This window comes from Rhinolophus ferrumequinum, chromosome 11 (assembly GCF_004115265.2).
Source record: "Rhinolophus ferrumequinum isolate MPI-CBG mRhiFer1 chromosome 11, mRhiFer1_v1.p, whole genome shotgun sequence".
Taxonomy (NCBI): Eukaryota; Metazoa; Chordata; class Mammalia; order Chiroptera; family Rhinolophidae; genus Rhinolophus; species Rhinolophus ferrumequinum.
In genome coordinates, this window is record NC_046294.1 from 41284957 (window position 1) to 41307455 (window position 22499).

The 22499-nt window shown below is 51.5% G+C and overlaps 1 protein-coding gene across 2 annotated transcripts in view; it reads left to right on the plus strand.

The window, feature by feature from the left end:
• The window catches only part of GALNT18 (polypeptide N-acetylgalactosaminyltransferase 18), a 322119-nt gene that overhangs the window by 172863 nt on the left and 126757 nt on the right, over positions 1-22499 (plus strand). For both annotated transcript variants that reach the window (XM_033120405.1, XM_033120406.1), the window contains exon 3: positions 4008-4174. In XM_033120405.1, coding sequence (XP_032976296.1) covers positions 4008-4174 — 167 coding nt within the window. The remainder of the gene's footprint in view (positions 1-4007; positions 4175-22499) is intronic.

Below are 22499 nucleotides of genomic sequence, written 5' to 3' on the forward strand. Positions count from 1 at the left end.
GGATATTTTGCCTGACATGCTGTTCCTGCTCCCTCTTTTCGTCTCTCCCCTCCGCCATGTAAATTCTGCTTTAATGTTGAGATGAAAATAGGAACCGTGATTGTGTATGTCGATGTGTGTGTGTTGGGGACTTTTAAAGGGTAAATATCAGTTTGTTCAACAGATGCTGCCTGACGGCCTGTTGTGTGCCAGGCACAGAGTTGGGCAGTGGGTTTGCAGGCCTTTCCCTCCTCTCAGGAAGCTGTGGTCTAGTCACACGGTAACCAACTGTCTCGCTTTGCTTGGGGCTTTCAGTGCGGAAACTGGGAGAGCCCTGAGCAAACCTGGGCGAGTTGGTCACCCCATCTAGTTACAGTAGTGGTAAGGGGATGTGGCGTTTGGTGGTGACCAGGTACTGGTGTGGAAGGAGGGAGTTTGCAAACTATTTCTTTAATGAGATGTCTTCTATTCATCACATGTGAGATACGAGATACTGGAATTTATAGCAAGAAGACACCTAAGGCATCATTTCTTCTACCTCCTCTATTCCATGACAAGACAGGAGAGAGGTGAAATGGCTTGCTTGTGGTCACACACCAACTTGGGATGGAGCTGGGACTGGTGCCTGGATGGCTTCATCCACCACTTCAATGCCCTTTGCTTAAAAACTATTCTGCCGTGTTTTTCTCATCCTGCCCACCCTTCACCTGTCTGCTCACCCAGACCCACGTTTAGGTTAGGGGCGTAAAAACTGAAGGGTGAGGTAGGGTGCTGCACGGTGCAGAGAGGGGCCACCAGCCGTGTGACTATTGCTGGGAGGGCCCTGAACAGATCCCAGGAGAGAAAAGGAGGTGGTTAGGACGTTTGGCCTGGAGGGACCACTCTAGTTACAGTGCAAAGAAACTGAGCACTGCTAGAGACTGAACGTGAGGAGCTGGGCCGGAAGTTCAGAGGAGGGAGGAGAGAAGGCGAAGGACCTGCTGTGGGGAGAGGAACTGACTCTCCTTCAGAGGGAGGATGTTTGTAAGAAAAGGGAACATGGTAAGATCTGCGGCCCACGTGTAAAATTAGGCCGTAGAGAAAATAAACATATCTGTTAGTTTTGTTTAATTCCAGAAACCTACTACATGCCAGACCCTGGTTGAAGGTTGGGAGATAACACAGTAGCAAAATAAAGGCCCTGCTCTCCAGGGAGGGTTGTTATATCAGATGGAGACAGACAATAAACACACAAATATGATACACTGTACTAGTGTTCTGTCACGTTCAAAAGTGTTGTGTTCGAAAGAGGCTTTCCTGTGAAAATAGTGATCAGCAGAGTTTAGCTTGTAAAATGAATGTAACATTTCCATTCTGCTTGGAGAAAGGCCGTCAGGAGACTGTTCATAGACAGCGGTGGCTCAAAGCAGGACAGGCAGGGCTGTTCCTGGGAGAAATTCCACTTGGTCCCCTGGGAAGGGGAGATGGAGAAGTGATGTTGAGAATTCAGAAGGGAAGAAAGTAGGGGGAGGCAATTCACCCCTAAACCTGGGAAACATGCGGGAATGACTTGGAGTTCCCACTAGTGAGGGCTCAGACCTCCGAGGAAACCTCTAGAGAAGGGTAAACGGGGTCACAGTCTTCATTGCTGGTGGGGTTGGTGGGGAGGACTTGGACCTTTATACTGACCATGTTAGAAACTGGTCATTCATTACACTTTTATAAAAAAAAAAAAAGTTCATGTGCTGGTCATTTGACCACATATAGTATTCTTTTTAAAATGCAGTTGGTAAAGGAGAGTGTATGTTCATATGTCTTTCAGTTTCCTTGCCTAAGGAAAGGCCAGCTGCCTGGTCTTGATAGCCGTAAATAAGCACTAACCAGAAGCACGATTTGACTGTTAAACATAAACCTTTTCATTGCTGTTATAAAATTGTATTCACAACAATGAAAAATTTGGGGAAAGGGTTTGATGAGCGTAAGGAGTCATTCGTGTGTCTCTCCTTCATCATGGCCCTGCCTCCAGCTCCCCTTCTCTTGTGTCCCTTCATGGCAGTTCAATGAGCTGCGTCCTTCCCTTGCCTCTTCTCCAGTCACAGCACTGTCCCCTCGGCCCCACAGGGCCTTCTCGTGGCTCCCTTGTGAGTGCCACTGAGGTTTCTCATCAAATGTCTCCTCCTCTCAGAGCCCTCCCCTAACCACTTCTTCTAGAACAGCTGCCAGGGCATCTGTCTGTCCTCTTACTCTGTGTTACTTTTTTTAGCTCAGCACTTACATACAATTGTATCATTTGTTTGCTTCCATGCTTCTCCGTTTCCCCTGTCAAAGCAAAAGCTCCATGAGGGCAAGTACTTTGTCCACACCCTCCTGTCCCCTCCGTGCCTTGCCTGCCTCGTGGAAGAAGCTCAATAAATATTTATTCCATTAAACACAAGAATGAATGAATTCTACACCCATCTGTTAACCTGCTGGTTTTATTAAAATTGTAAGTATGAAGCGAATTGGGGAAAAGGCTCCATTCTCTCCCTTCCTCCACCCCTCTTTGGTGAGAGAGAAGGAGAGCTGGAAATAGAATGGGAGAAGTTTCTTTACATTTTTTGGTAACCATAGAGACAGTGATTTTAGTGTATTAATCTCAGAGTCTTCAGCAGGCCGGGGGCCCCACGGTGGTTTCTCCCAATTGCTCAGTGCTTTCTCCCAATTGCTCAGTGCTCGTTGTCCCGCAGCCTTCCTCATTAAGGAAGAGCAGGCCTATCCCTGCCCTGCAGCACTTTAATTACTGACGGACGAAAGCCCTGTGCTATTAGGCTCATTACTGCGTGTTCTAACCTGGCTGTGCCTCCCGCTTTGGAGCAGTGCAAGCTGGTCACCAGCCCAAAGCCCTGGGGCCTTCAGTGGCCAGTGCTGGGAGCTAGCAGCCTCCTCTCTGAGCCCAGGGCCTGGAACAGGGATCTGATTACTGCTCTGTCCCTTCGTTCAACTGTCCTGAAGATGGGACTTCGGTGCCTCTGGGACAGTTTTAGTGTCAGCCAGAGAAGGACCCCGCAGTGGTTTCCTGCCCACTAAGGCAGCAATTGCAGGAGAAGGAATTGGGTAGACCTTTGGGAACCATGGCACTTCTTATTGTTTGGCTTCTGTATGGGGTCTGATTTCAGGGGTGCCTGTTCCTCTTCCCATGGGAATGGCATGTAGACTTTCATGACTTTGCCTCCTGCCCTTGCGGTAAGAGACCTCCAACTAGCTTCAGGGCTTCAGTGGAGCCAGGGGAGAATGGGACAGTAAAAGTCAGTCTCCCCCTTGATTATTTCTTCTTGAGGAAAGAACTCTGGGGTAGGTGTCAGAAGACCAGAGTTGAGATTCTGTCTTGGCAGCTGACTCACGGTGAGGACGCAGCTTCTCTGAACCTTAGTGTTTTCATCTATGAAATGAGAGTGGACTTGACCTTCTGTCCCTCATTCATTCATGTTGAGACTCTGACTCTAGCTCCAACCTGAAGCTAGATCCCTGAAGGCTGGATCTCTGTGATTCCTGAGGGGTCAGGGAGGCCCCAGGCAATATGCCTTCTGGACTGAGGCAGCGTGGATTCTGGCAGTAGAAGTCTCTGGAAGGAGACATATTTCCCTCCTGAGGCAGATCATCTAAGGTCTGGCCTCATAGGCGTTGGCTGCCATTTTGGAAAAACTAAGACTTGCCTTTGGTTGTAGTTTCTATCCTCCTGGCTTTAGAAATGTTGAGTCATTCTTGTAGTAAGTACTCAGTGACTACCTGCTGGAACCCAGGCATGGCTCTAGGTGCTCTGGATACAACTGTGCAGCTGGGATAGTCATTGCCAAATTCAGACTGTTGTGGGGAAAACGGTTTCTGTGGTTGTGAGCCTGTATGCTGCACACTTAGGGCTTGGCTTAAGTGTATCAGAGAAGAAGCCCTGGGAAGAATCTGGACTCCTGAGCCCTCTAGGAAAGCTGGATCCAAGACGTCGGGTGGACCAGCACCTGGGGTACCCCCAGCAGTGTCCCTGACAGATCTAAGCCTGGCTCTTCTCCTTCCAGGTGCCGCAACCTCTCGTTCCCTGCCAGCCTGCCAGAGGTGAGCGTCGTGTTCATCTTCGTGAACGAAGCGCTCTCGGTGCTGCTGCGCTCCATCCACTCCGCCATGGCACGCACGCCTCCCCACCTGCTGAAGGAGATCATCCTGGTGGACGACAACAGCAGTAATGGTGAGCGCCGGGGCTGCTGCTCTGAGCACAGGGCTCAGCCTCCATTCAGGTTCTCAGTGTCTCTAGGCTCTCTGAGAGCCAGGTGGTCACTGCTCTGGAAGGTTCGCTCCACAGGTGTACCCTCTTTGCATCCCACAGGGGCCTGGTCCCCAAGCTCCGTCTTACTGACCTTCCACACTGCCCCCCAATACTCTAGTGGAATAAGACAAATAGCCCTGATCTCCCCCAAACCACACACACAATGAACATTTCCAGTGACTCTTTCCCGTGAAGCATCATTTCATTCAGTGGTATTGCTCGGCCTTTGCCTGAAGGCTCTTCAGTGCTTTTGCCGTAACAGTGGTGGTGATGATGGCGGAGGTGTTGGTGCTGGTGGGTAGAGGGCAGTGGTGTTGATGGTGGGATGGCAGCAGATGCATAACCCGTCAGCAGCAACGGGACTGTTGAGTGTGTAGCCTCTTTGCTGGATCCCCTACTCCCTGGTCCATCGGGCCCTAAGAAAGCCCCAGGTGGCCTGGAAAAGGCTTGTTGAAGCCTTTACGTTACTATCTCCCCTTCCTTAGCCACTACCAGCTACTTCCCTCCCCGGGTGCACGTTCCGTGGCCTCTCCCCCCACATGTACCAGCCCAAAATATTCTCCAAATGTAGAGCCCGGTATTGAGAAAGTTTAAAACCAAGTGCTCTTGATAGGACCATCCATGGGGATGAGCTTTAGATAATGCATGTTTAAAAAACAATAGACTGCTACGTCATGGGACCCATCACTGGGCTCCTGTTATCTCTAGCACTTTCTCTGGTGTCAAGTAGCCAATTTCCCACTGCATTGGTTGCTTTAATGAGAAGTTCAGATGGGCAGTTTGTGTTTTGTTATCAATTAAAGCTGAAACATATCAGATAATTGAACTATATTTAATCTCAATAAGCAAATTTTCTTTTTCATTTTATCATCACATAGTAAGTAGGAGCAGCTATGAAGGGCAGTGCTTATGAATCACTTGACATTGTTCCATGAAAGTGAAAGAAGGAAAACGCATCAAAGGATGGCAGAAATAGGTGGCACAGTGTTTGCAGTGATTGTTGTAGGGAGACAGGAAGGGGACCAGCTCCCACGTGTCTAGCAGTTACCTACCTTCACCTTGCTTGGGTCCAAGGAATGGTGCCTAAGAAAGCTCCCAGTCCCCAGTGGCTAACGCCAGGGGAGCTGCCCACGAGGGCAGCTGCTGACTGCCCTCACCTCTTACCCTGTGAGGAGGCGAGGGATGGAACAGTCGTCCTTCAAGGGTGAAACACCGCATCCCCTCAAGCAAGAGGCAGCCCCAGGCCCCCTTCCACTGACTTCCTCACGTCACAAAAGAGAGAAGAGAATGAAGCACTAGGAAGCAGGGAATCCCGGAGCCGTTCGTTTCTTTCCCATGGTGAGAACCTTATTGTAGCCTTACAGGTGCCATTTGGTCTTAATTCTTATGGGAAAAAAAGGGGGGAAGCTGACACTGAGTTTTAAAAATGTAGACGAGGAAAGTGAGCCAGATATAGAGGATTTCATAGTTGAATTTAAAGAGTTTGGACTTTATGTTGTAAATGGCGGTAACCATCGGAAGTTTTTGGTGGGAGGAATGATGCCGTCAGAGCTGGGCAACAGAGACTTGGCTGTGCTTTATGACACTGGTTGTGGGGAAACACCACCTAGAAGAAGGGGACTGGATAAGAAGGCAAGTGCTGCAGTATAGTCAAGAAATCCGGGGGCGTGGAGTGGTGGTGGATGTGGGGATCGAGGGCGAGATGTGGGCCTGAGAGAGTCTAGGAAGGACGCATCTATGGGATCGCTCCCCTAATAGGCCATAATCAGCAGGGCCGGAGGAGGACCGGTGAATGGTGACTCCGAGGCTGACAGGGCATTTCCAGGAGAGGGAGGCAGGGGGCACAGTGGGATGGGTGCCCTGGTTTGTCACCAGGGACGGGGAGCTCTAGGGAGTATGTGGCGATGGTACAGTGACGTGTCTTGACTGTGGTGGCGGTTACTCACAGCCACATGTGACAACATCTGAACAGACCTGCGGAGAGATCTGAAGCTCTGCAGATTGTGGCGACGTCAGTGTCCTCGTGTTGCTGCTGCACTATTGTTGTGTCAGATGCTAACGTGGGGGGAGGCTGGCTGAAGGGTACACGGGACCTCCTTGTATATTTCTGTGTACTTTCCTGTGAATCTGTAGTGACTTTAAAATATAAAGCTAAAACAAACAGAAGGCTCTCCCAGAAGATGGAAGCTGGCCACCTCTGTTTTAAAAAGCATCCTTAATGGTTCTGTTGCGCAGCTCTGGTTGAGAATCTCTGCTTTAATGAATAAGATGCAGCTTTGCTTTTGCACATGCCGAGTTTCAGTGCATGGTGTACAGAGAAAGAACTCTGGAGTGAAGGGGAAAGTCATGGGTCCTAGGAGCCTCTGTACCATGGATGAGTGACCCCAGAAACATCCCTCAACCTCTGCCTCAGTTTCTTCCTCTGTAAAATGGGGGTGATAATCCTCCCTTGCTCGCCTCACCTGGCTGACGTGGCCAAGTAGGTGCCGGTGCACTGAACACTGTCAGTGTGACCCCGCCCCAGCCCCACCCTCATTGCCAGGGGACCGCCACATGTGAGTAGATAGCCTGCTGCACAGCTGGAACTATGAGGAATGTGAGGATATGGTTGGAGTCTGGTCCCCGGAGTAATTGAAGCCGTTGACTGGGAGGAGACAGTGGCAAAGAGAAGAGTGACGACGGAACTTAGAAGCTTGAGAGAATACAGAGTAGAAGACATGTAGGAGTCAGGAGGAAGAAAGACCGAGAAGGAACGGCTGGAGAATCTGGGGGACGAAAGATACTCCGAGGACAGAGAGAATTTCAGGAATGGAGTCAGGTATTGGAATGAACCCACAGACACGCGGAAGGACACAGAGTCTGGGAAGAAGCCACTGTGTTTGAAGGGTGCACAGCACGGAAACCTCAGCAGGAAACGCCGAAGTGTCGGAGATGGGGCTGCAGAAGGCAGGTGAAGGGAGGGCAGGTGAGGAGGTTGACTGTCTTGTCGGAGGTTTTGAACGTAAAAGAGAATCAGGAGCTAAGGCAGGAACTGCTGCAAAGTTACACACACACACACAATTTAATTTCATAAAAATTTTAACCATAATCCATAACGAGAAATATATTTACCTCATCACCCAGGGTGACATGTCCACTCACACCCACGTACGTGCATACAAGATTGAAACCAAACTTTTACTCTTACACTGTGTGAAGCACTCTGATACTTTTTTCTGTTGTCATCTGGACTATGTTACTCAGTTGTGTTGTGTGTATTGTATTGTGTTTCTCTCTTTTTTAAAAGGTAGATTGTCCAGGAGTCTCTGACTGGACAGTAGAATTGCATGGAGAACTTTTAAGCAATCCAGGTGGCCGTGCCCTAGCTCTGGTGATTTAATTGGCCCGTGGAGCAGGCCCTTGGTGTGGAGTGGGGCGCCTGAGTCCCTGCAGGCCCGGGTGTGGACTAAGGCATCTGAGGAAGGAGGAGAGGATGGGATCTGGGTTGCCTCTGGGAGGAAAGGGCCCATCTTCTTCCCCGTCAGGAGGAGCAGAGGGGTGAATAGGAAGACATCTGGAGGTAATGAGGGGGTGCTGAGAGGCGGTTTGCAGGAGCCTGGGTGGCAAGGGGTCTGGTGTTGGCTGGAGGACCCCTGTGTGGAACGGGACAGAGGGGGAGCAGTCTGGGGCTCCCTGAGAACATCCTGAGCTGAGCTCTCAAGAGGGGAGGAAGTGAGCTGTCTCTACCTCAGCAGAGGATTGAAGGGCCCTTCACACCACCAGCCTGACTTTGGAGGTGGGGGGAGGGCAGCTATGGCCACGTCCTGCGCAGGCTGCTTTTGGGGCATCATCTCACTCCGCACAGGACTTGCATTTATTTCACGTCAGGCCAACTCAGCTCAGTTCGGCAAACATTTATTGAGTGCCCGGCCTGGGCCAAGGGCAGGAAGGGAATGATGGATCAGATCTAGCCCTGACATCGGCGAGTCGTGCAAATGAATGTAAAATGCGGGTGAAACATAATAGGACTCAGTTTCCAGTCTCAATCCCACAGTTTCCTGGCCGTGGGTCTTTCACTTTGTTTTTGTTTTGGGGGGGATTTTGTTGTGTTTTTTTGTTTGTTTGTTTGTCTGATTTTTTATGTGCCATGTGGGGACATCAGGCCCTGCCCTTCCCTGTCTGTCCCACAGAATCACTGAGGAGAAGGTGAGCTGATGGCAGTGAAAGTGCCACGTTGGCTGGAAGGTGACAAGGGGCCCTGAGGATGAGTTAAGATGATAGTAATAAAAATGACAACAGCACCAATAATAATTAGGTTGGTGCAAAAGTAACTGTGGTTTAAAAGGTTTAAAACAATCGCAAAAACCGCAGTTACTTTTGCACCAACCTAGAAATGGCCGCATGTAGCCACTGCGTACAGGCAGCCCATGCTTTTCTCTTTCCTGAAACGGTGTGCTCTGGTGGGGAGGGCGCAGGATTTGGCATTAGGCCACTTTTGGGTTCCAGCTCTTTCTAGCTTCTAGCTGTGAGTTTTTCACCTCTGCAAACCCTATTTTCCTGATCTATAAAATTGGGATTTCTAATTCCTACCTCAGGGATTGTTTGGAGGCTTAAATGAGATAACACAGGATGGAAAGGACATTGGTGTTTAAAACTCTGACGGAAGCAGGAGCACGGAGCTTGCGGAATGTCCACCTAGCTAAGCCTTCTTTCCTAGGTGGTTGTCACAGGTTCTGTGGGTCCTGGTGCCTTGTCTCCTCACCACCGCTCCTGCAGGCACCTTCGCTTCAGGGTCAGGTCTGTGTTTCCACAAACACAGGAAAGGGGCAGGCAGTTCCTGCTTCCTTCAGCCAAGCCTCTCGAGACCTTTAGCGCGCTCTCTCTCTCTCAGAAGCCAAGGGCTGAAGGCTGTGCAGATGGTCCTTGTGTAGGAGTCTGCTCTTTAGCAATTTCCTAAACAAGCTCCACCTCTTTCAAGGACTGAGTCCTATGAAGGATGGTGACACTCTGCTAAGGTGATCTCAAACTTTAGTGTTTTAGCTTGATTAAAATATGGAGATTCAGACCAAGCAAATTTCTGTCTCAGGACATTTGCACTTGCTATTCTCTCGACTCGCAATGCTCTTACCCCCCTGATATCGGCATAACTTGCTTCTTTGCCTCTTCAGGCCCTTGTTCAAATGCCACCTTTTTACCCTGTTTAAAATGGCAGGCCTTACCCTAATCACTCTTCATCCCTCCTTGTTTCTTTTCCTCTACAGCACCTATCACCATCTGATATACTATACTCACTTCATTACTCTCCCTTATTTATTTGTGTATTTTCCTTCCACCGGTATGTAAGTTCCATGAAGATTGGGAGATTTGTTTTGTTCGTTACTGTGTCTTCAGCACCTAGAATAGTGCCTGGTAATTGTAGGTGCTCAATAACTATTGATTCACTGAAAAGAATGAATGAATTTTGATTCTGTTGATCTGGGGCAACACTTGGCATCTGCATTTCAATAAGCTTCCAAGGGCACCATGATGCAGGGGGACTTTCTAATCCTTGTCCCCACTGCCCTGCAGCTGAGGGCCTGGACAGCAGGCACTTAAGGTCCCCCAGAGCCAGCCTCCGGCAGCAGGTGCTGAGGGATGGAGTGTTTCTTCCTGGGGTGGGGCCCTGACCTCCCTGCTGCTTCCCAGGGAGATGGCATGAATGGTGGGTGGGATGCCAGGCAGGACGGTGGGGAGGCGTCTCTTGCTGTTACCGCAACCCGGCCTGAACTCAGGTCCTGTGCACAGAGTCAGATGCCGAACCCTGAGCACCCACCTCGGGGTCGCCCAACCTCTGCAGGCATTCCCAACAACGCAGCTGTGCCCTGCCACCCTGCCCCACTGAGGCAGTGGTTCCCCTCCTCCCCTGCCCCCTCCCCCCCACCTGCTCCTTTTCCTTGTTACCTCAAGGAAACGGTGGGAACCTGGCCATAAGCCTCCTGGTTTGAATGACCGTGTTTTCAGTGACTCCCCGTGGGCCCATGTTTTTAGCTGGGGCTGAGTGATTCAACCTTTACAGACCTCCAGAGGAAGGGAAGCACGTGGATTTACAGCTGAGAGAATCATCTCTGCCTTTGGTTCTTTTACTCATTCATTCATTCATTCCCTACGCAAGTACTTTGGCACATGGCTAAGCAGTTGCCCCCCATCAGCCCCCGTTGTGAGTTCATTTATGTGACACAGGTGTTCCGGTACTTGGCACAGTGAAAGCCCTCAATGAAATGAGCGCTTTCAGGGCCCTCACCAGCTGTCCCCGAGTCACTGTATCCTACAATCGAGCCATTCCCACGTCCAGTTTCTTTCTTTGTTGTACTCATTTTCTCTGTTTCCTTTTCTAACTCATGTCCTCTTTTGAGAAACTTAAATCATATACCTTTCTGTCTCGCTACTTGAAATTTCAAAATGAATCTGAATTTTTGTCACTAAAAGCACATCAAAACAATGGCAATATCAAATATTCTTTTAAGAAGCCCATCCCCTGGAGATTTCGCTCTGCTGCTGGTTGGAAGTGACTTGCCCAACCCAAACCAGCGCGATGCTTGAACTCTTTTGCTGCTTTCCTACAAGAAAATGCCCAGTTTCCAGCTCCTCACATACTTGAAGCGGGGATTAGTGGTCTCTCTCCTGGGCTATCGCTGTCCTTCACTTGTGGATCGATCCCGCCTTCTCACTGGCCTCATGTGCTCGAAGACTTCCATGTCTGTTGGCAAGAAGAGGCATAGAACGAGGCAGGCACTGAGAGACAAGCCGGAAAGAGCTGTCCCTCCCCCCCACCACCGTGTCAGAGAGGCAGACAGACTGCCAGTCAAGCCCCAGCTGGCTCTCAGGAGGAAACTGAGGACCTACGTTGGGCAGAGACTTGCCAGGGCCCCACAGTGTGCGGGCAGCAGAGCCGAGATAGGACCTGAGGTCTCCTGACTCCCACCCCATGCTGTGCCCCTCCTGGTCCAGCGCCAGTCCTCCTGTCTGCACTGTGTGTGGGCATGGCCGCGCGCAGTGAGGCAGCCCGGGTTTCCTTACAGTGGCTCCGGGGAATTTGCCCTCCTTCACCCTTTTCTGGAAATGATTGTCCTCCCACACTTCCACCCTCTCTGCCCAGCTCTAAGCTTCAAGGGCCACTCAGGGGCCACTGCTTCCAGAAAGTCTTCCATCGCTCTGCACCACCGCTCTACCAGCTGGATCAGAAGTGCACACACATGCCCTAGCTTCCTTCCTCTCACAATGTTTGAACCGGTTATTTACTCACTACGTTACAGTGAGCCACTTGGTAGAGATGAGCCCAGGTGACCCGTGTGACAGGGACGCCGTGCGGAGCATCTCCGCGTCCCAGCAGCTAGCCCAGTGCCCGGCACGTAGTAATCCCTCAGTAAATCTTGTTGACAAGAAAACAGGGCAGTTGATGTGATGACCATCTCCGCTTCATAGATGAGGAAGCTAAGTCTCACATAGACTGAAAAAAAAGTTTAATTTTTAGAAAGTGACCAGGGTCCGAGATCACATAGTCAGGAAGTGGTGGGATGGGGATTCAAACTCAGGTCCTCGGGCTCTGGAACCCATGCTTCCGGGAGCCTGGGGGACGTGTGGACATAACCAGAGGTCCTGTCTGGTTATCCCTTGACAGCCAACCACCCCATTGCTTCTTGGAGAGGGCAGCTCCGAGCCGAGTGACCTACACACACATTAAAAAGGGGGAACCGTGTCCTGGAGTCTCAACATGGGCTAGCCTCCTCCACACGCCTCTTGGTACAGGTCCTGGCTCTGTCGATGCAGGGCAACAGGCAGGCGTGGCCAGACCGAGTTTCCCAGGCTGGTTTTCAGGCCCCAGGCCACTGCCTCGTAAGCTGCCTCTGCCCAGGGGGTCGTTTGACCCCCACTTCTCCAGACTTGGGCCTCGGACCAGAGTGACTCCCAGGAGTCCCAGGTCAGAGTCCTAACTGGGCAGCCCCGCCCAGTGAGCACTTAGTATGTGCCAGAGAAGATTCTAAATACTTGATGGAAGTTAATTAGTGCTCTATGATGGTGATATAATCCATTATAATGTCATTTCATAGAACAAGGAAACAGGCATAGAGAAGTTGGAACTTGGCCAGAGTCACACAGAGGTGGGATCTGAACCTCAGCTGTCTGGTTTCAGAGCCTAGGTTCTTGACTGTCGAACAAGGCTGCCCTGGTACACCGTGGGTCTCTGACTCTGAAAGACCTATTTGAATTTTGTCCTCATTCTCTTTCCTCCGTCCACTCTAGAGAGACAGATGTTGGGCACCAAGGCCAGTGAAGAAGGTTGCACAGAAGGAACTTAAGAGAAGAGTGTGTCTGTCTCCTCAGCTGGAGCTTTGCCCAGGGTTCAGTAAGAAGAAGAGACGTGTTGCACAGAGGCTTCTAGGCTCATGTTGGGCTAGAAAGGAAATGAAAGAGTTGGCAGCCATGCTCGAGGTCACCTTGGAAGAGGGGGCAACTTCCTATTTCCTTTGACACAGGGAGAAGTTGGTGTGTGTGTGTGTGCATAGGTGTACATGTATTTTCACCTATGTGTGTGCATGTGAACACGTGTGTGAGTGAATATGAACCTGTGAGTGTATATTTATGGAGTGTGTGCATGTGTAAGCAGTGCGTGCAAACGTGTGCACCTGGGGTCTGAGTCCCTTCGGGCTGCTGTAACTAAATACCCTAGACTGGATGGCTTAAACAAGAGACACTTACTTCTCAGGCTCTGGAGCTGGGCAGTGCAGCAGACTCAGCGTCTGGTGAGAGCCTGCTTCCTGGCTTGTAGGTAGCCACTTCCTCTCTGTGTCCTCACACGACCTCTCCTCTGCGGGGGCGGGTGTGGAGAGAGCCAGCGAGCTCTGGTGTCTCTGCCTCTTCTTATAAGGGCACTAATCCCATCATGGGGGTTCTACCCGCATGACCTCAATTAACCCTAATTACCTCCCGAAGGCCCCAAGTCCAAGTACTGTCACTTGGGGATTAAGACTTGACCTATGGATTTGGGGGCAGGGCACAAACATTCCGTCCATAGCACTGGCCCTGTGTGAGCCTGTGTGAGCAGTGGTGCACATGTCCCCACTCACAGTGGCCCAGCCTCTTCCACCACTCCTGGAGCTACCCGCACAATCCTGATGAAGGACAAGCCGTTGCACAACTGTGAATCCTTGTTCTTTTTTATTGTTGGTAAGAAAATCACAGTGTAGTGACGAAACAGAACCAGAGCTCCCAGATGCTTGCCACCAGCTGCTGGGTGCCCCCCTGCGAAGTCCCCATCACCCCCTGGCCCACAGCCTGCCTCATCATTGTTTAATGTTGCAAAGATGCTGCCCCACACAAGAGATACTCATTCCAGGCTATAAAAATACCAACGGCTTTGCGTGCAGCTGGAAAAATTGCAAAAATAAAACAAGCAGAGGAAAGGAATGGTCCGACAGTATTGTGCTTTATGGAGCTTAAAGAATGCCATATAGCTAATCTAATTACAGCCAAGGCTCAGACAGCTTAAAGGTGTTTTTATAGCCAGGCATGTGGGCTGTCAGCTCACTCAGTTGAAAGCTTCTTGTCACTGTCCAGCCCTGTGCCTCTGCCAGTGTGACTAGAGTGGCCCACCCACAAGGCTGAGAGTGTGTACCCGGCAACCTCCAGACGGAGACAGCCAGGACTGAGTTCTGCAGGCGTCCTGGAGACTCCCCTTTGCATCTTACTGCCCGGGGCTGCCTCTACCTGCCAAGCTCGTCATTCATCACCAGCCTGAGAGTTACTCTTAGCTGTGGCCACAGATTCATGTTCTCAGGTGTTGTCCAGCAGGCAGCACTCTCCTGAGGAAACGGTTTGTGTGATTCAAGCTCCTGGCTGCTCCGGGTGGCAAATGCCTACCCCTCCCTGCCAACTCAGGCCCTGACCCTAGGACTGGGCCCTGCTTCCGTGGGACTGTGGGGTGCAAGGGAATCGGGTAGCTGTCTCTGACAGATGCAGGTGTGTCACTTTCTTAATAAACCTCACACGGTTCTGCAGGCTGTACCCCTCACCAGGGCCTCCAGACAAGAGGCAAGTGTGGGGGTAAAATCTAACCCATGCTCTCCATTTGCTGAACCATGCATCCTGGTATGGGTCTGTCTCAGGGTGCTTTTTCTAACTGGGGGTGCCAGAGGGGGTGCCTTTCTATAAGGCACATCAAGGTGCTGCATGCTAGTGGCCCAGACAGTCCTGACCTCTGCAGAGAAGAGCAGCTGTCTCTTCTTCACCAGTGGACAGCCTGGCCTTGACAGAGCTGCTGCAGCCAGGGGGTGTGTTCCCTGCACCTGCTGTCCTCCAAACCCTAGCTGTCCTTCACCTTCTCTGCGTGGGCCTTACAGTTGGCCTTCTGCCTCTGTTCTCCACCAGTCCTCGGTTCCCTGCTGGGATGGAGCCTTGCTCTGACACTGCCGTCACTCCCTAAGCTGGGCCCCAGCTCCCCATCTAGCCCTGGCCAGCCTTAGAGAGGCTGGACCCTGCTCCCCTCGTCTGATCCCCCTGCCTTCCTGCATCCTGGGACTTCCCACTCACAGTCCCCTCCCCCTCAAATGAGCACCCTTACTTAGTGATGCCTGGGATGCCCAGGCTCTGGGGACACTGCCTCTTTGTGGACCTGCCCCAGAGCTCGGTTAGTTTCTCCAGCTCCGGTCCTGCGTATTACCCTCTTCCTCTCTGTCATCTCAGGCCATTCTGCTGCGGTCCCAGCACGCCACACAGCCAAGCCTGCCTGAGCCTGGCAGTAGTGTGGGTAGTTCATCACCCCTTTTAGGTTCCTATACAGATAAAGAAACTGACTTAGGGAATCGGGAACTCCCCGTCCTTCTTCCCTGTTAGCCAAGTGGCCCCTGGGAGGGCAAAGCGCCTGCCTTCTCCTTCGCTCCTGTGCTCCCTGTAAGCAGTCTCTGCAGAGGGCTTGGGGCCGTTTTGCTTTACAGACTAGCCAGGGGGAGCAGTCTTTGATTAGCAGAGCCAGCAGGAACCACATCCAAAAAGTCCCTTCCTCTGGTCATCTGTGTGAGTCACTGTCAGAGGAGAAATTCCCAGAGCTGGAGCATTGAGGGGAGAGTGGGAGGAAATCAGGAGAGGTGTCTCCTGCCCTCGGGTGAGGGGCCCTGCAGCCAGCAGCTGGGAGTCAAGCTGCCCCTGGAAAAGGCCTGCGACACCGTGTCCCGGCTGCAGTGCCGCCAGCCGGAGACGTCCCCTGTCCACTCTTGGCCCACAGCCTATCTTGCTCAGCAGCTTGAAAAGACAAACTGGTGCTGACGGTGTGAGCAGAGCTGGACGCAGGCCTCTGCTGGTGAGCCGAGATCCTCCTCTGCTTTCCCGAATATTGAAAACTGCTCAACACCCAACACATCAAATACTTCTACTGATATCAAATATTTGGAGCATGGAATGCCTTCTAGCGGGTTGATTTCTGACAGGCAGCCCCCCCCATGCAGCAGCAGAGGTCCCCTCCCCCAGCTCCAGAGCCCGAGTACTCAGCAGAAAGGGGCACCTATGGACAAGAGTTGGAGCTTGGAGCCGCCCCAGCCGCTGCCCAGGTCTGCCCTGCCAATGAGCTTTCAGAGCTCTGCAGAGACCAGTACCCTCGCCTGGGGTGAGGTTCAGGTGGGAGGTTGTGCTGGAGATGGTACTCGGGGTGTGGGAAGCCAAGACCAAGGACTGGGGCCTGAGGGTCCACCAGCGGGTGTGGACCCACCTATGTTGCATAGCAACAGAAATCTGCTCTTACTGTGGTGGCGGGGAAAGGGGCAGTTTTTATATTTTATTTTTCCAGGGCCCTAATCTACTCCCAGGAGCCCTAAATTGGGAAACAACTCCATTCCCCCCACCCTGCCAGGGACTGCCTCGCCTGTCTGCTCAGGCCCAAAGAAAACACCTCCTGCCCCTACAGTCATTTACACGCATTAATTCAACCAACCAAGTACTAGGTTCCACGTTCTGCCCTGGGGAGGCAGTGGTGAACGAGATGTGGTTTCTGCCTCTGACAAGCTTTGGTCGGGGAGGACGGCAGGCCGTAGACAGACTCTATGGCCCTCATTGGACACACATGTAGAAAGGAGCTGCCTTATTTCTAGCTGTTGTTAGAAGCTCCTACCTCAGGAGCTCAAGATGTGAGTAGAATTTTTAGGGAGAGAGGCTCTTGAACAGGAAGAGACCACAAGGATGTCAGAGCCGTGAGCAGGAAGGTTGTGGCCGCGGATGCCCTTCTTGGTGACATCCTTGCATCGCGAGACCTTGGAAGCAACTCGCATCAGGCACCCTGTGCCAGGCCAGTAGTGAGAGAGGTGAGTGAGCAGCCCCTAGGAGGGCTGACCAGCCTGAGAGGAGGCGGGAGGGGGAGGGTCCCTTAGAGCGGTGTCAGTCCCACTGGGCTCGTCTCACAGGATCTGCCAGGACAGGAGGTAGGAGAGGAGGCAGGGCAGGGAGGCAGGAGTTCAGGCCTCCACGTGAACCCACTCCTGGTGGGGGTGGCTGTGATTTGGCCGTGCCGCAGCTCAGCAGGGCTCACCCTGGCTCGGCTACTTCTCTCCCCCTGCGTCGCCTCCCTTCTTACTCGGTCTGTGAGCTGCAACCCTGACAGGTGGTCTTGGAGTATCTGTGATCCTCGCTGTTGATGCTGTCTGTGGTGGTTGCCATCTGGGTGGGAATAACCACAGCATTTCAAAGCCACACGAGACCCAGGGAAAAAATGTGGTGGGATGACAGAAACGAATTAGAAATTAGGTGAGGGTTCAGCATGCACATGGGTTGCGAGCCAAATGGAAACTAAAAAGGGTGTCTCTGGCGGGGTTAGTGGTCCCGGGTCTCAGAGGGGAATTGATCAAAAAACCCTGCTGATGAGATCAGAAGGTGGAGAGGGTGCTGTATCCAGACACTGGGAACGAATTAATTTGTCACAAATTGATGCTGATGAAACAAAAGAATTCCAGCAACACGGGCCGTGCAGTGACGACACTGACTCCCAACCTCTGCCCTAAGGAGCTTAAGTACTGAAGAAAAGGAGTATTTTGACCTGCATTGAAAGCGGTTTCTGCCTAAGTCCTGGGGACTGAATGAGTCTGCAAGCTTATCTGTGTTGTCAGGTTTCATTTCACTTAAACGCAAGAACGAATGCGGAGAATCAAAGAAAACAAAGTTTTTTTGCCGAGTGCTCCTGACCAGAGCTACTCAGGCGTGAGGCTGAGATATTGGCTGAAGTGATTGTATTTTCTCCGAAAAGAACATTCAAGGTTGTTGTTGAATCTTTCTGGAGGGAGTACTTATAGTTTCAGGTGCCCGGCTGCTGCGCTCTGGACCTGCACACTCCACATTCTCTGATACATCAGTGCAGCAGTGGGTGAGGCTGTTCTCCACTGAATTCCTTAATTCTTCCTGGCAGGAAAAACAAATCCCATCCTCCCACTTCCCAAGTATTGGGCTCCTACGTTATGCCAGGTGCAGCCATGAGGAAGGAATGGAGTGAGGGAGGGAGAGAGAGGTGGACATAGATAGATGATCAGATAGATAGACAGATAGAGATAGAGATAAAATGGACAGACATGGATGGGGAGATGGATGGATGAGTGGGTGGATGGAGGGATGGATGGATGTAATCTTTTTCGTTCCATGACAGGTGTTTTATGCTCATTTTAGAGAGAAAGCAGTTGAGGGGCAGAGGAGGTAGTGAGTCACCAGAGTTCTCTGCGAGATGGTGGCGGAGCTGGGGCTTGAGTCCACGTTCCCCGACTCCAGTTCAATATGTCCCTCTTCTCCTTTCTCCTGTTGCCCACTAGCTTTATACAGATAGGTGGCCAGATGGAAATCTATTTTTTTCATTCAGCAAATATTTATTGATCGCTGCGTAGGTAGAATTTTAATGGAGACTCAAGACTCCTGGCCCTCGTGTGCACTCACTTCTTCCAGTTATTCCGTCAGACACTAATCTGGGTACTGCTGCGAAGGGAATTTGCTGATGGAATTAAGGTCCAATCGATGGGGTGGACCTGACCTAATCACACGAGTCTTTTTCAAAGCACTTTCCTCTGGCTGGTTGCAGAAAGGGGAGTCGCAGAGATGTGCTGTGGTGGCCTGAGAGAAAGCAGACTTTCATGCTGTGAGCTGCCGGCCACGTGGCAGGGAACTGCAGGTGGCCTCTCGTTGCTGAGAGGAGCCCCGGCTGACAGCTAGAAAGAAAACATGGACTTCAGTCCTACAACGGCTAGGAAATGAATTGTGCCAGCAACCAGTAAGGCTGGACGAGGACCCGAGGACCAGATGAGAGCTAAGCTCTGGCCGACACTTGGATTTCAACCCAGTGAAACCCTGAGCAGAGGATCCAGCCAAACCATACCTGGACTCACAACCTATAGAAACTGTGAAGTGATGAATTTGTATGGTTTTAAGCTGCTACATTTGTGGTGTTTTGTTATGCAGCAAGAGATTACTATATAGTCACCTCCTGTGCATCGCCCACTGTGCTGATGTGAGACTGGCACGATCCCTGCCCTAGTGGGGCTCGCATCCCGTGTGGGAGACAGACAGGAAACAATCAAACGATTAAAGACTGATAAATGCTGTAAAGTATGTGAATAAGATGATATGAAATAAATCCAATGTGGAGGGGGACATGCTTCAGGTCAGATGATTAGAGACGGCCTCCCTGTGTTAAGCATTGAAAGAGGAAAGGAGTTAGCCACATGAAGAGCCGTGGAAAAGTATTCCAGGCAGAGGGAACAGAACATGCCAAGACCCTGAGGTGGGAGGGAGCCTGACAGGTTCTCAGAGTCACAAGAAGGCAGATGTGCCTGGCGGATGGTAAGGAAGGGCAAAGATGGCTTGAGATAATGTTGAAGAATTAGACAGGGCCTGGTCATGTAGGACCTTATAGAATACTGTTCTCAGTGCAATGGGCGACACTGGTGAGTTCAGGAGAGGTAGGATCTGACTGACCTTTCTGAAAGATCTCTCCGGCTACTCTGTAGTGCATAGTTTGGATGTGGGTAAGAATGGAAGCAGGGAAATCATTCAGAAGGCTCTTGGAATACTTTGGGCCAGGAATGGTGGTGGTTTGGACTGTGGTGGCTGGAGAGAGAGAGAGAGAGAGAAGCAGATGGACTGAGATATTTTTGAATTTGCTGTTGAATTAGATGTGAGAAATGAAGGAAAGCATCAAAGATGAAGTTCAAGCTCCTGGCTTGAGGGATGGGGTGAACGTCAGTTTACTGAGATGGGAGCAAGGGGGTCGGGGGAGGACAGGCTTGGGGAGTAAGGTCAGTGTTAAGTTTTGGACTTGCTGAAGGTGAGGTGCCTGTGAGACATCTGAGGGGAGAGCCCAAGCAGGTAGGCACTGCTGAGCAGGGGTGGTGCCCAGGCTCACGGAGGTCAGGACCAGCTCACCTGGCTTGGTGGCAGAGCCGGCTCCTTGATCATTGCCTGGAAGAGAGCCAGACACCTGGGTCTATAGAGCAAGGCTATGAAGACCCAGGGCCTGGCCCTATGCTCCCATGCTGAGCCCTGGGTGCAGCCACACACCTCGTGTGGGACACTCTGGAATGGAGTGGCTCTGGTGTGAAGCTGACATCTCAGCAAGTTACTTCCATTGTTCTGGGCTAGTAGTCAGGTGCATTAAGCACCAAATTATATAAACCTGAAATTGCAGTCTAATGTCGTTAAGGGGCCTGAGGGAGCCCAGGAAGAATGAGTGTGAACAAGGAATCATCTGTAGGATGATCAAGTCCCTAATTAAAATCACCTCCCAGGATCAAATGGCCTCAAGAGGAAGTGGAGAGTACCTCTGCATCCTAATCGGGCATCCGCGACTCTGGAAAGATCTCTGGCCAGGCTGCTGCTTCCTTCTCCCGGGCTGCTCGGTGCAGGCGGGGCTGGCGTGGAAAGAGGTCCCACGGGGATCTGACCACTGGACTCAGGGATGCAGAGGCTTCCTGCAGAAGGCCTCAGCCACATGTGGCAGGGTGGGCCGGCTTCTCCACTTTGCCTTGGAAGGGCTGTTCCCCCAGGAGCAGACCCTGAGACACGGATTCAACAGCAAGTAGTTTATTTAGGAAGTTCAAGATATACGATTAGGGTGGGGAGTTAAGACAAGGAAGGGTAGCGGCCAGTAAGAATATTATCAGTCAGGCGCCACTGCAGGCAGGTGGAGCTTAATCCTACAGGGAAACTGGGAAGTAGTGTAAAACGCATGCCCTAGAGTGACCATTCCTGAGAGGTGAGGGAGCTGGGGTAGCTACACAGCAGCTGCATTTAATTGTTTGTGGAGGGCTGCTCTCAGGGCTGTTAATTTCTAGCACTTCAGCCATCGGGGCAGAGCAGTCTTCCGTGGCTTAGAATAAAACCTGGGGGCACTTAGACTTGGGGGTAGAGAGAGGGGCACTCTGAAATGATGAGGCTTCAAGGCCACCCACAGCCTTGGCCACAAACGGTCATGAGGCATTTACGTTTTGGATACTTTTTAAAACTATATTTCTAAAAGCCTTGTGATGTTGACACGGTCCCAATACTCACAGACCAAGCTGCAAGGCACGCCTGAACCTCGGCAGCAGGCTCAAGCTAGCACTCAGGCCAAGCAAGGCCAAGGTTAACGCATCTCCCGCCCCAGGAGCTCGACCTGCGGAGCCCACAGTGCTCGAACCCTGGGGCTTCCTTTCGTCTGTGTCTCTGTCCAGCAGGTCCATTGATGGACAGAGCCCCAGCAGGAAGCGTTGGCTGGGAGTTACAGAGACTTACTGGGGCAGGCGTAGGGATCAGAGAGCCACAGCTTCAGCAGTTTTGAGGCACAATACTAGCCAGTATTACCCTGAGAGAACAAAGGTAAGAGGTAGTCTCTGGGAGAAACGGGCAAATTCTAATGGGGGTCAGGCCCTAGCCAAGGAGGGTCTCAGGTCAGTTCTAAGAATGCAAACCAGAAAACCGAGGAAGAAGCATGCTTATAAGGTCTGAGTGTGCTTCAGGGAAGTGGGAGGAAGCTGTGGCTTGATCCGCAGCAGCTGGTGAGGGCACTCCATTGTCACCCCAGATGCCAGGCTGGAGCCTTGGTCGGTGTTGTAAACGCTGATGGGGCCCAGATGGCCTTTACCAGCCAGTCCAGCTGTCCCCCAGGTTTTGTGGGTGTTGGCAGCCAGCAGCTCAGAGCTGCACCCGTCTCCTGGAAATTGCCCTCTCTGTGAAGAGCTGCCTCACGCAGAGATGCCTGGGAGAGTATGCCCTCCCTCCAGAATGGCCCAGAACTAGTGCCTGATTGATAGGGGTGTCCAAAAACCCACACTGTGTCTCAAGATGGGATAACTCTGAGGTGCCATTCATGCTCCAGAGCTCCCTGTGGGAGCAGACTGAGCCTACACTGCAGCTAAACTCAGATCTTTGCCCGGCTTTGTCTCCTGCCCTAACCTGCTTCTGTCACTCCCTTACAGGAAGTACTGAAGAGCCCACCCTCTTCAGTACTTGGGTACTGAAGATTCTTGGGTAAACCACTTACCCAAGAATCCCCATCACAGACCCTGCTTTTAGAGAACCTTCACTAAAACTGCCGAAATGTGGGAGATGTGGCAGCAGTACCAGGCCACGTGGGTAAGAAATTTGCTAGAGAAGGGTGCGCCCTCCTTTCAGTGTGCCTGGGACGTGGGATTTCCATGCTAAACCAGGACCCTTCTGAGCAACCCAGAATGGTTGCTCACCCTATAAATCAGTGTCCCAATTAGAATGAATTGAGTTTCCGTGGGAGCCCCGAGCGGTGCTATTCACTGGTGACCAAAAATGAAATACAAAAACGCGTCTGCCATGAAATTCAACTAAGTGAGGGTTTATTTCTCTAAGTCTTTCCCTCTGTTGTGGGGATTTCACTTCTAGTATATTCAGGTCACTCCCTCTGGGTAGATAGCAGAAAAAAGAAAGCATGAACTGGACGTTGGGACAAGGAAAAGGGAAATGAGGCAACAGACAGAGTGGGTGATGAGGTTTTGGCAACATGACCTTAGAAGAGATGAAGGAAACTGAGGCAAAAAAACAAAAAAGAAAAGCCCAAGCCCTCAGCCGTCAACCAGGCGCTTTTGAGAGGAATCCACAAAGCCAAGCAGAGAAAGGGCTCTGCGGTTTCCAGCATGTCTGGATGGGAAGCTGTCATGGGGAGTCCCGGTTGCATAACCCCTGTGTATTGGGGAGGGCTGAGCAAAAGCAGCTCAATGACTGCGGACGGCCTGGGTTAAACAAGGACACTGCTCAGGCCTTTTCACCT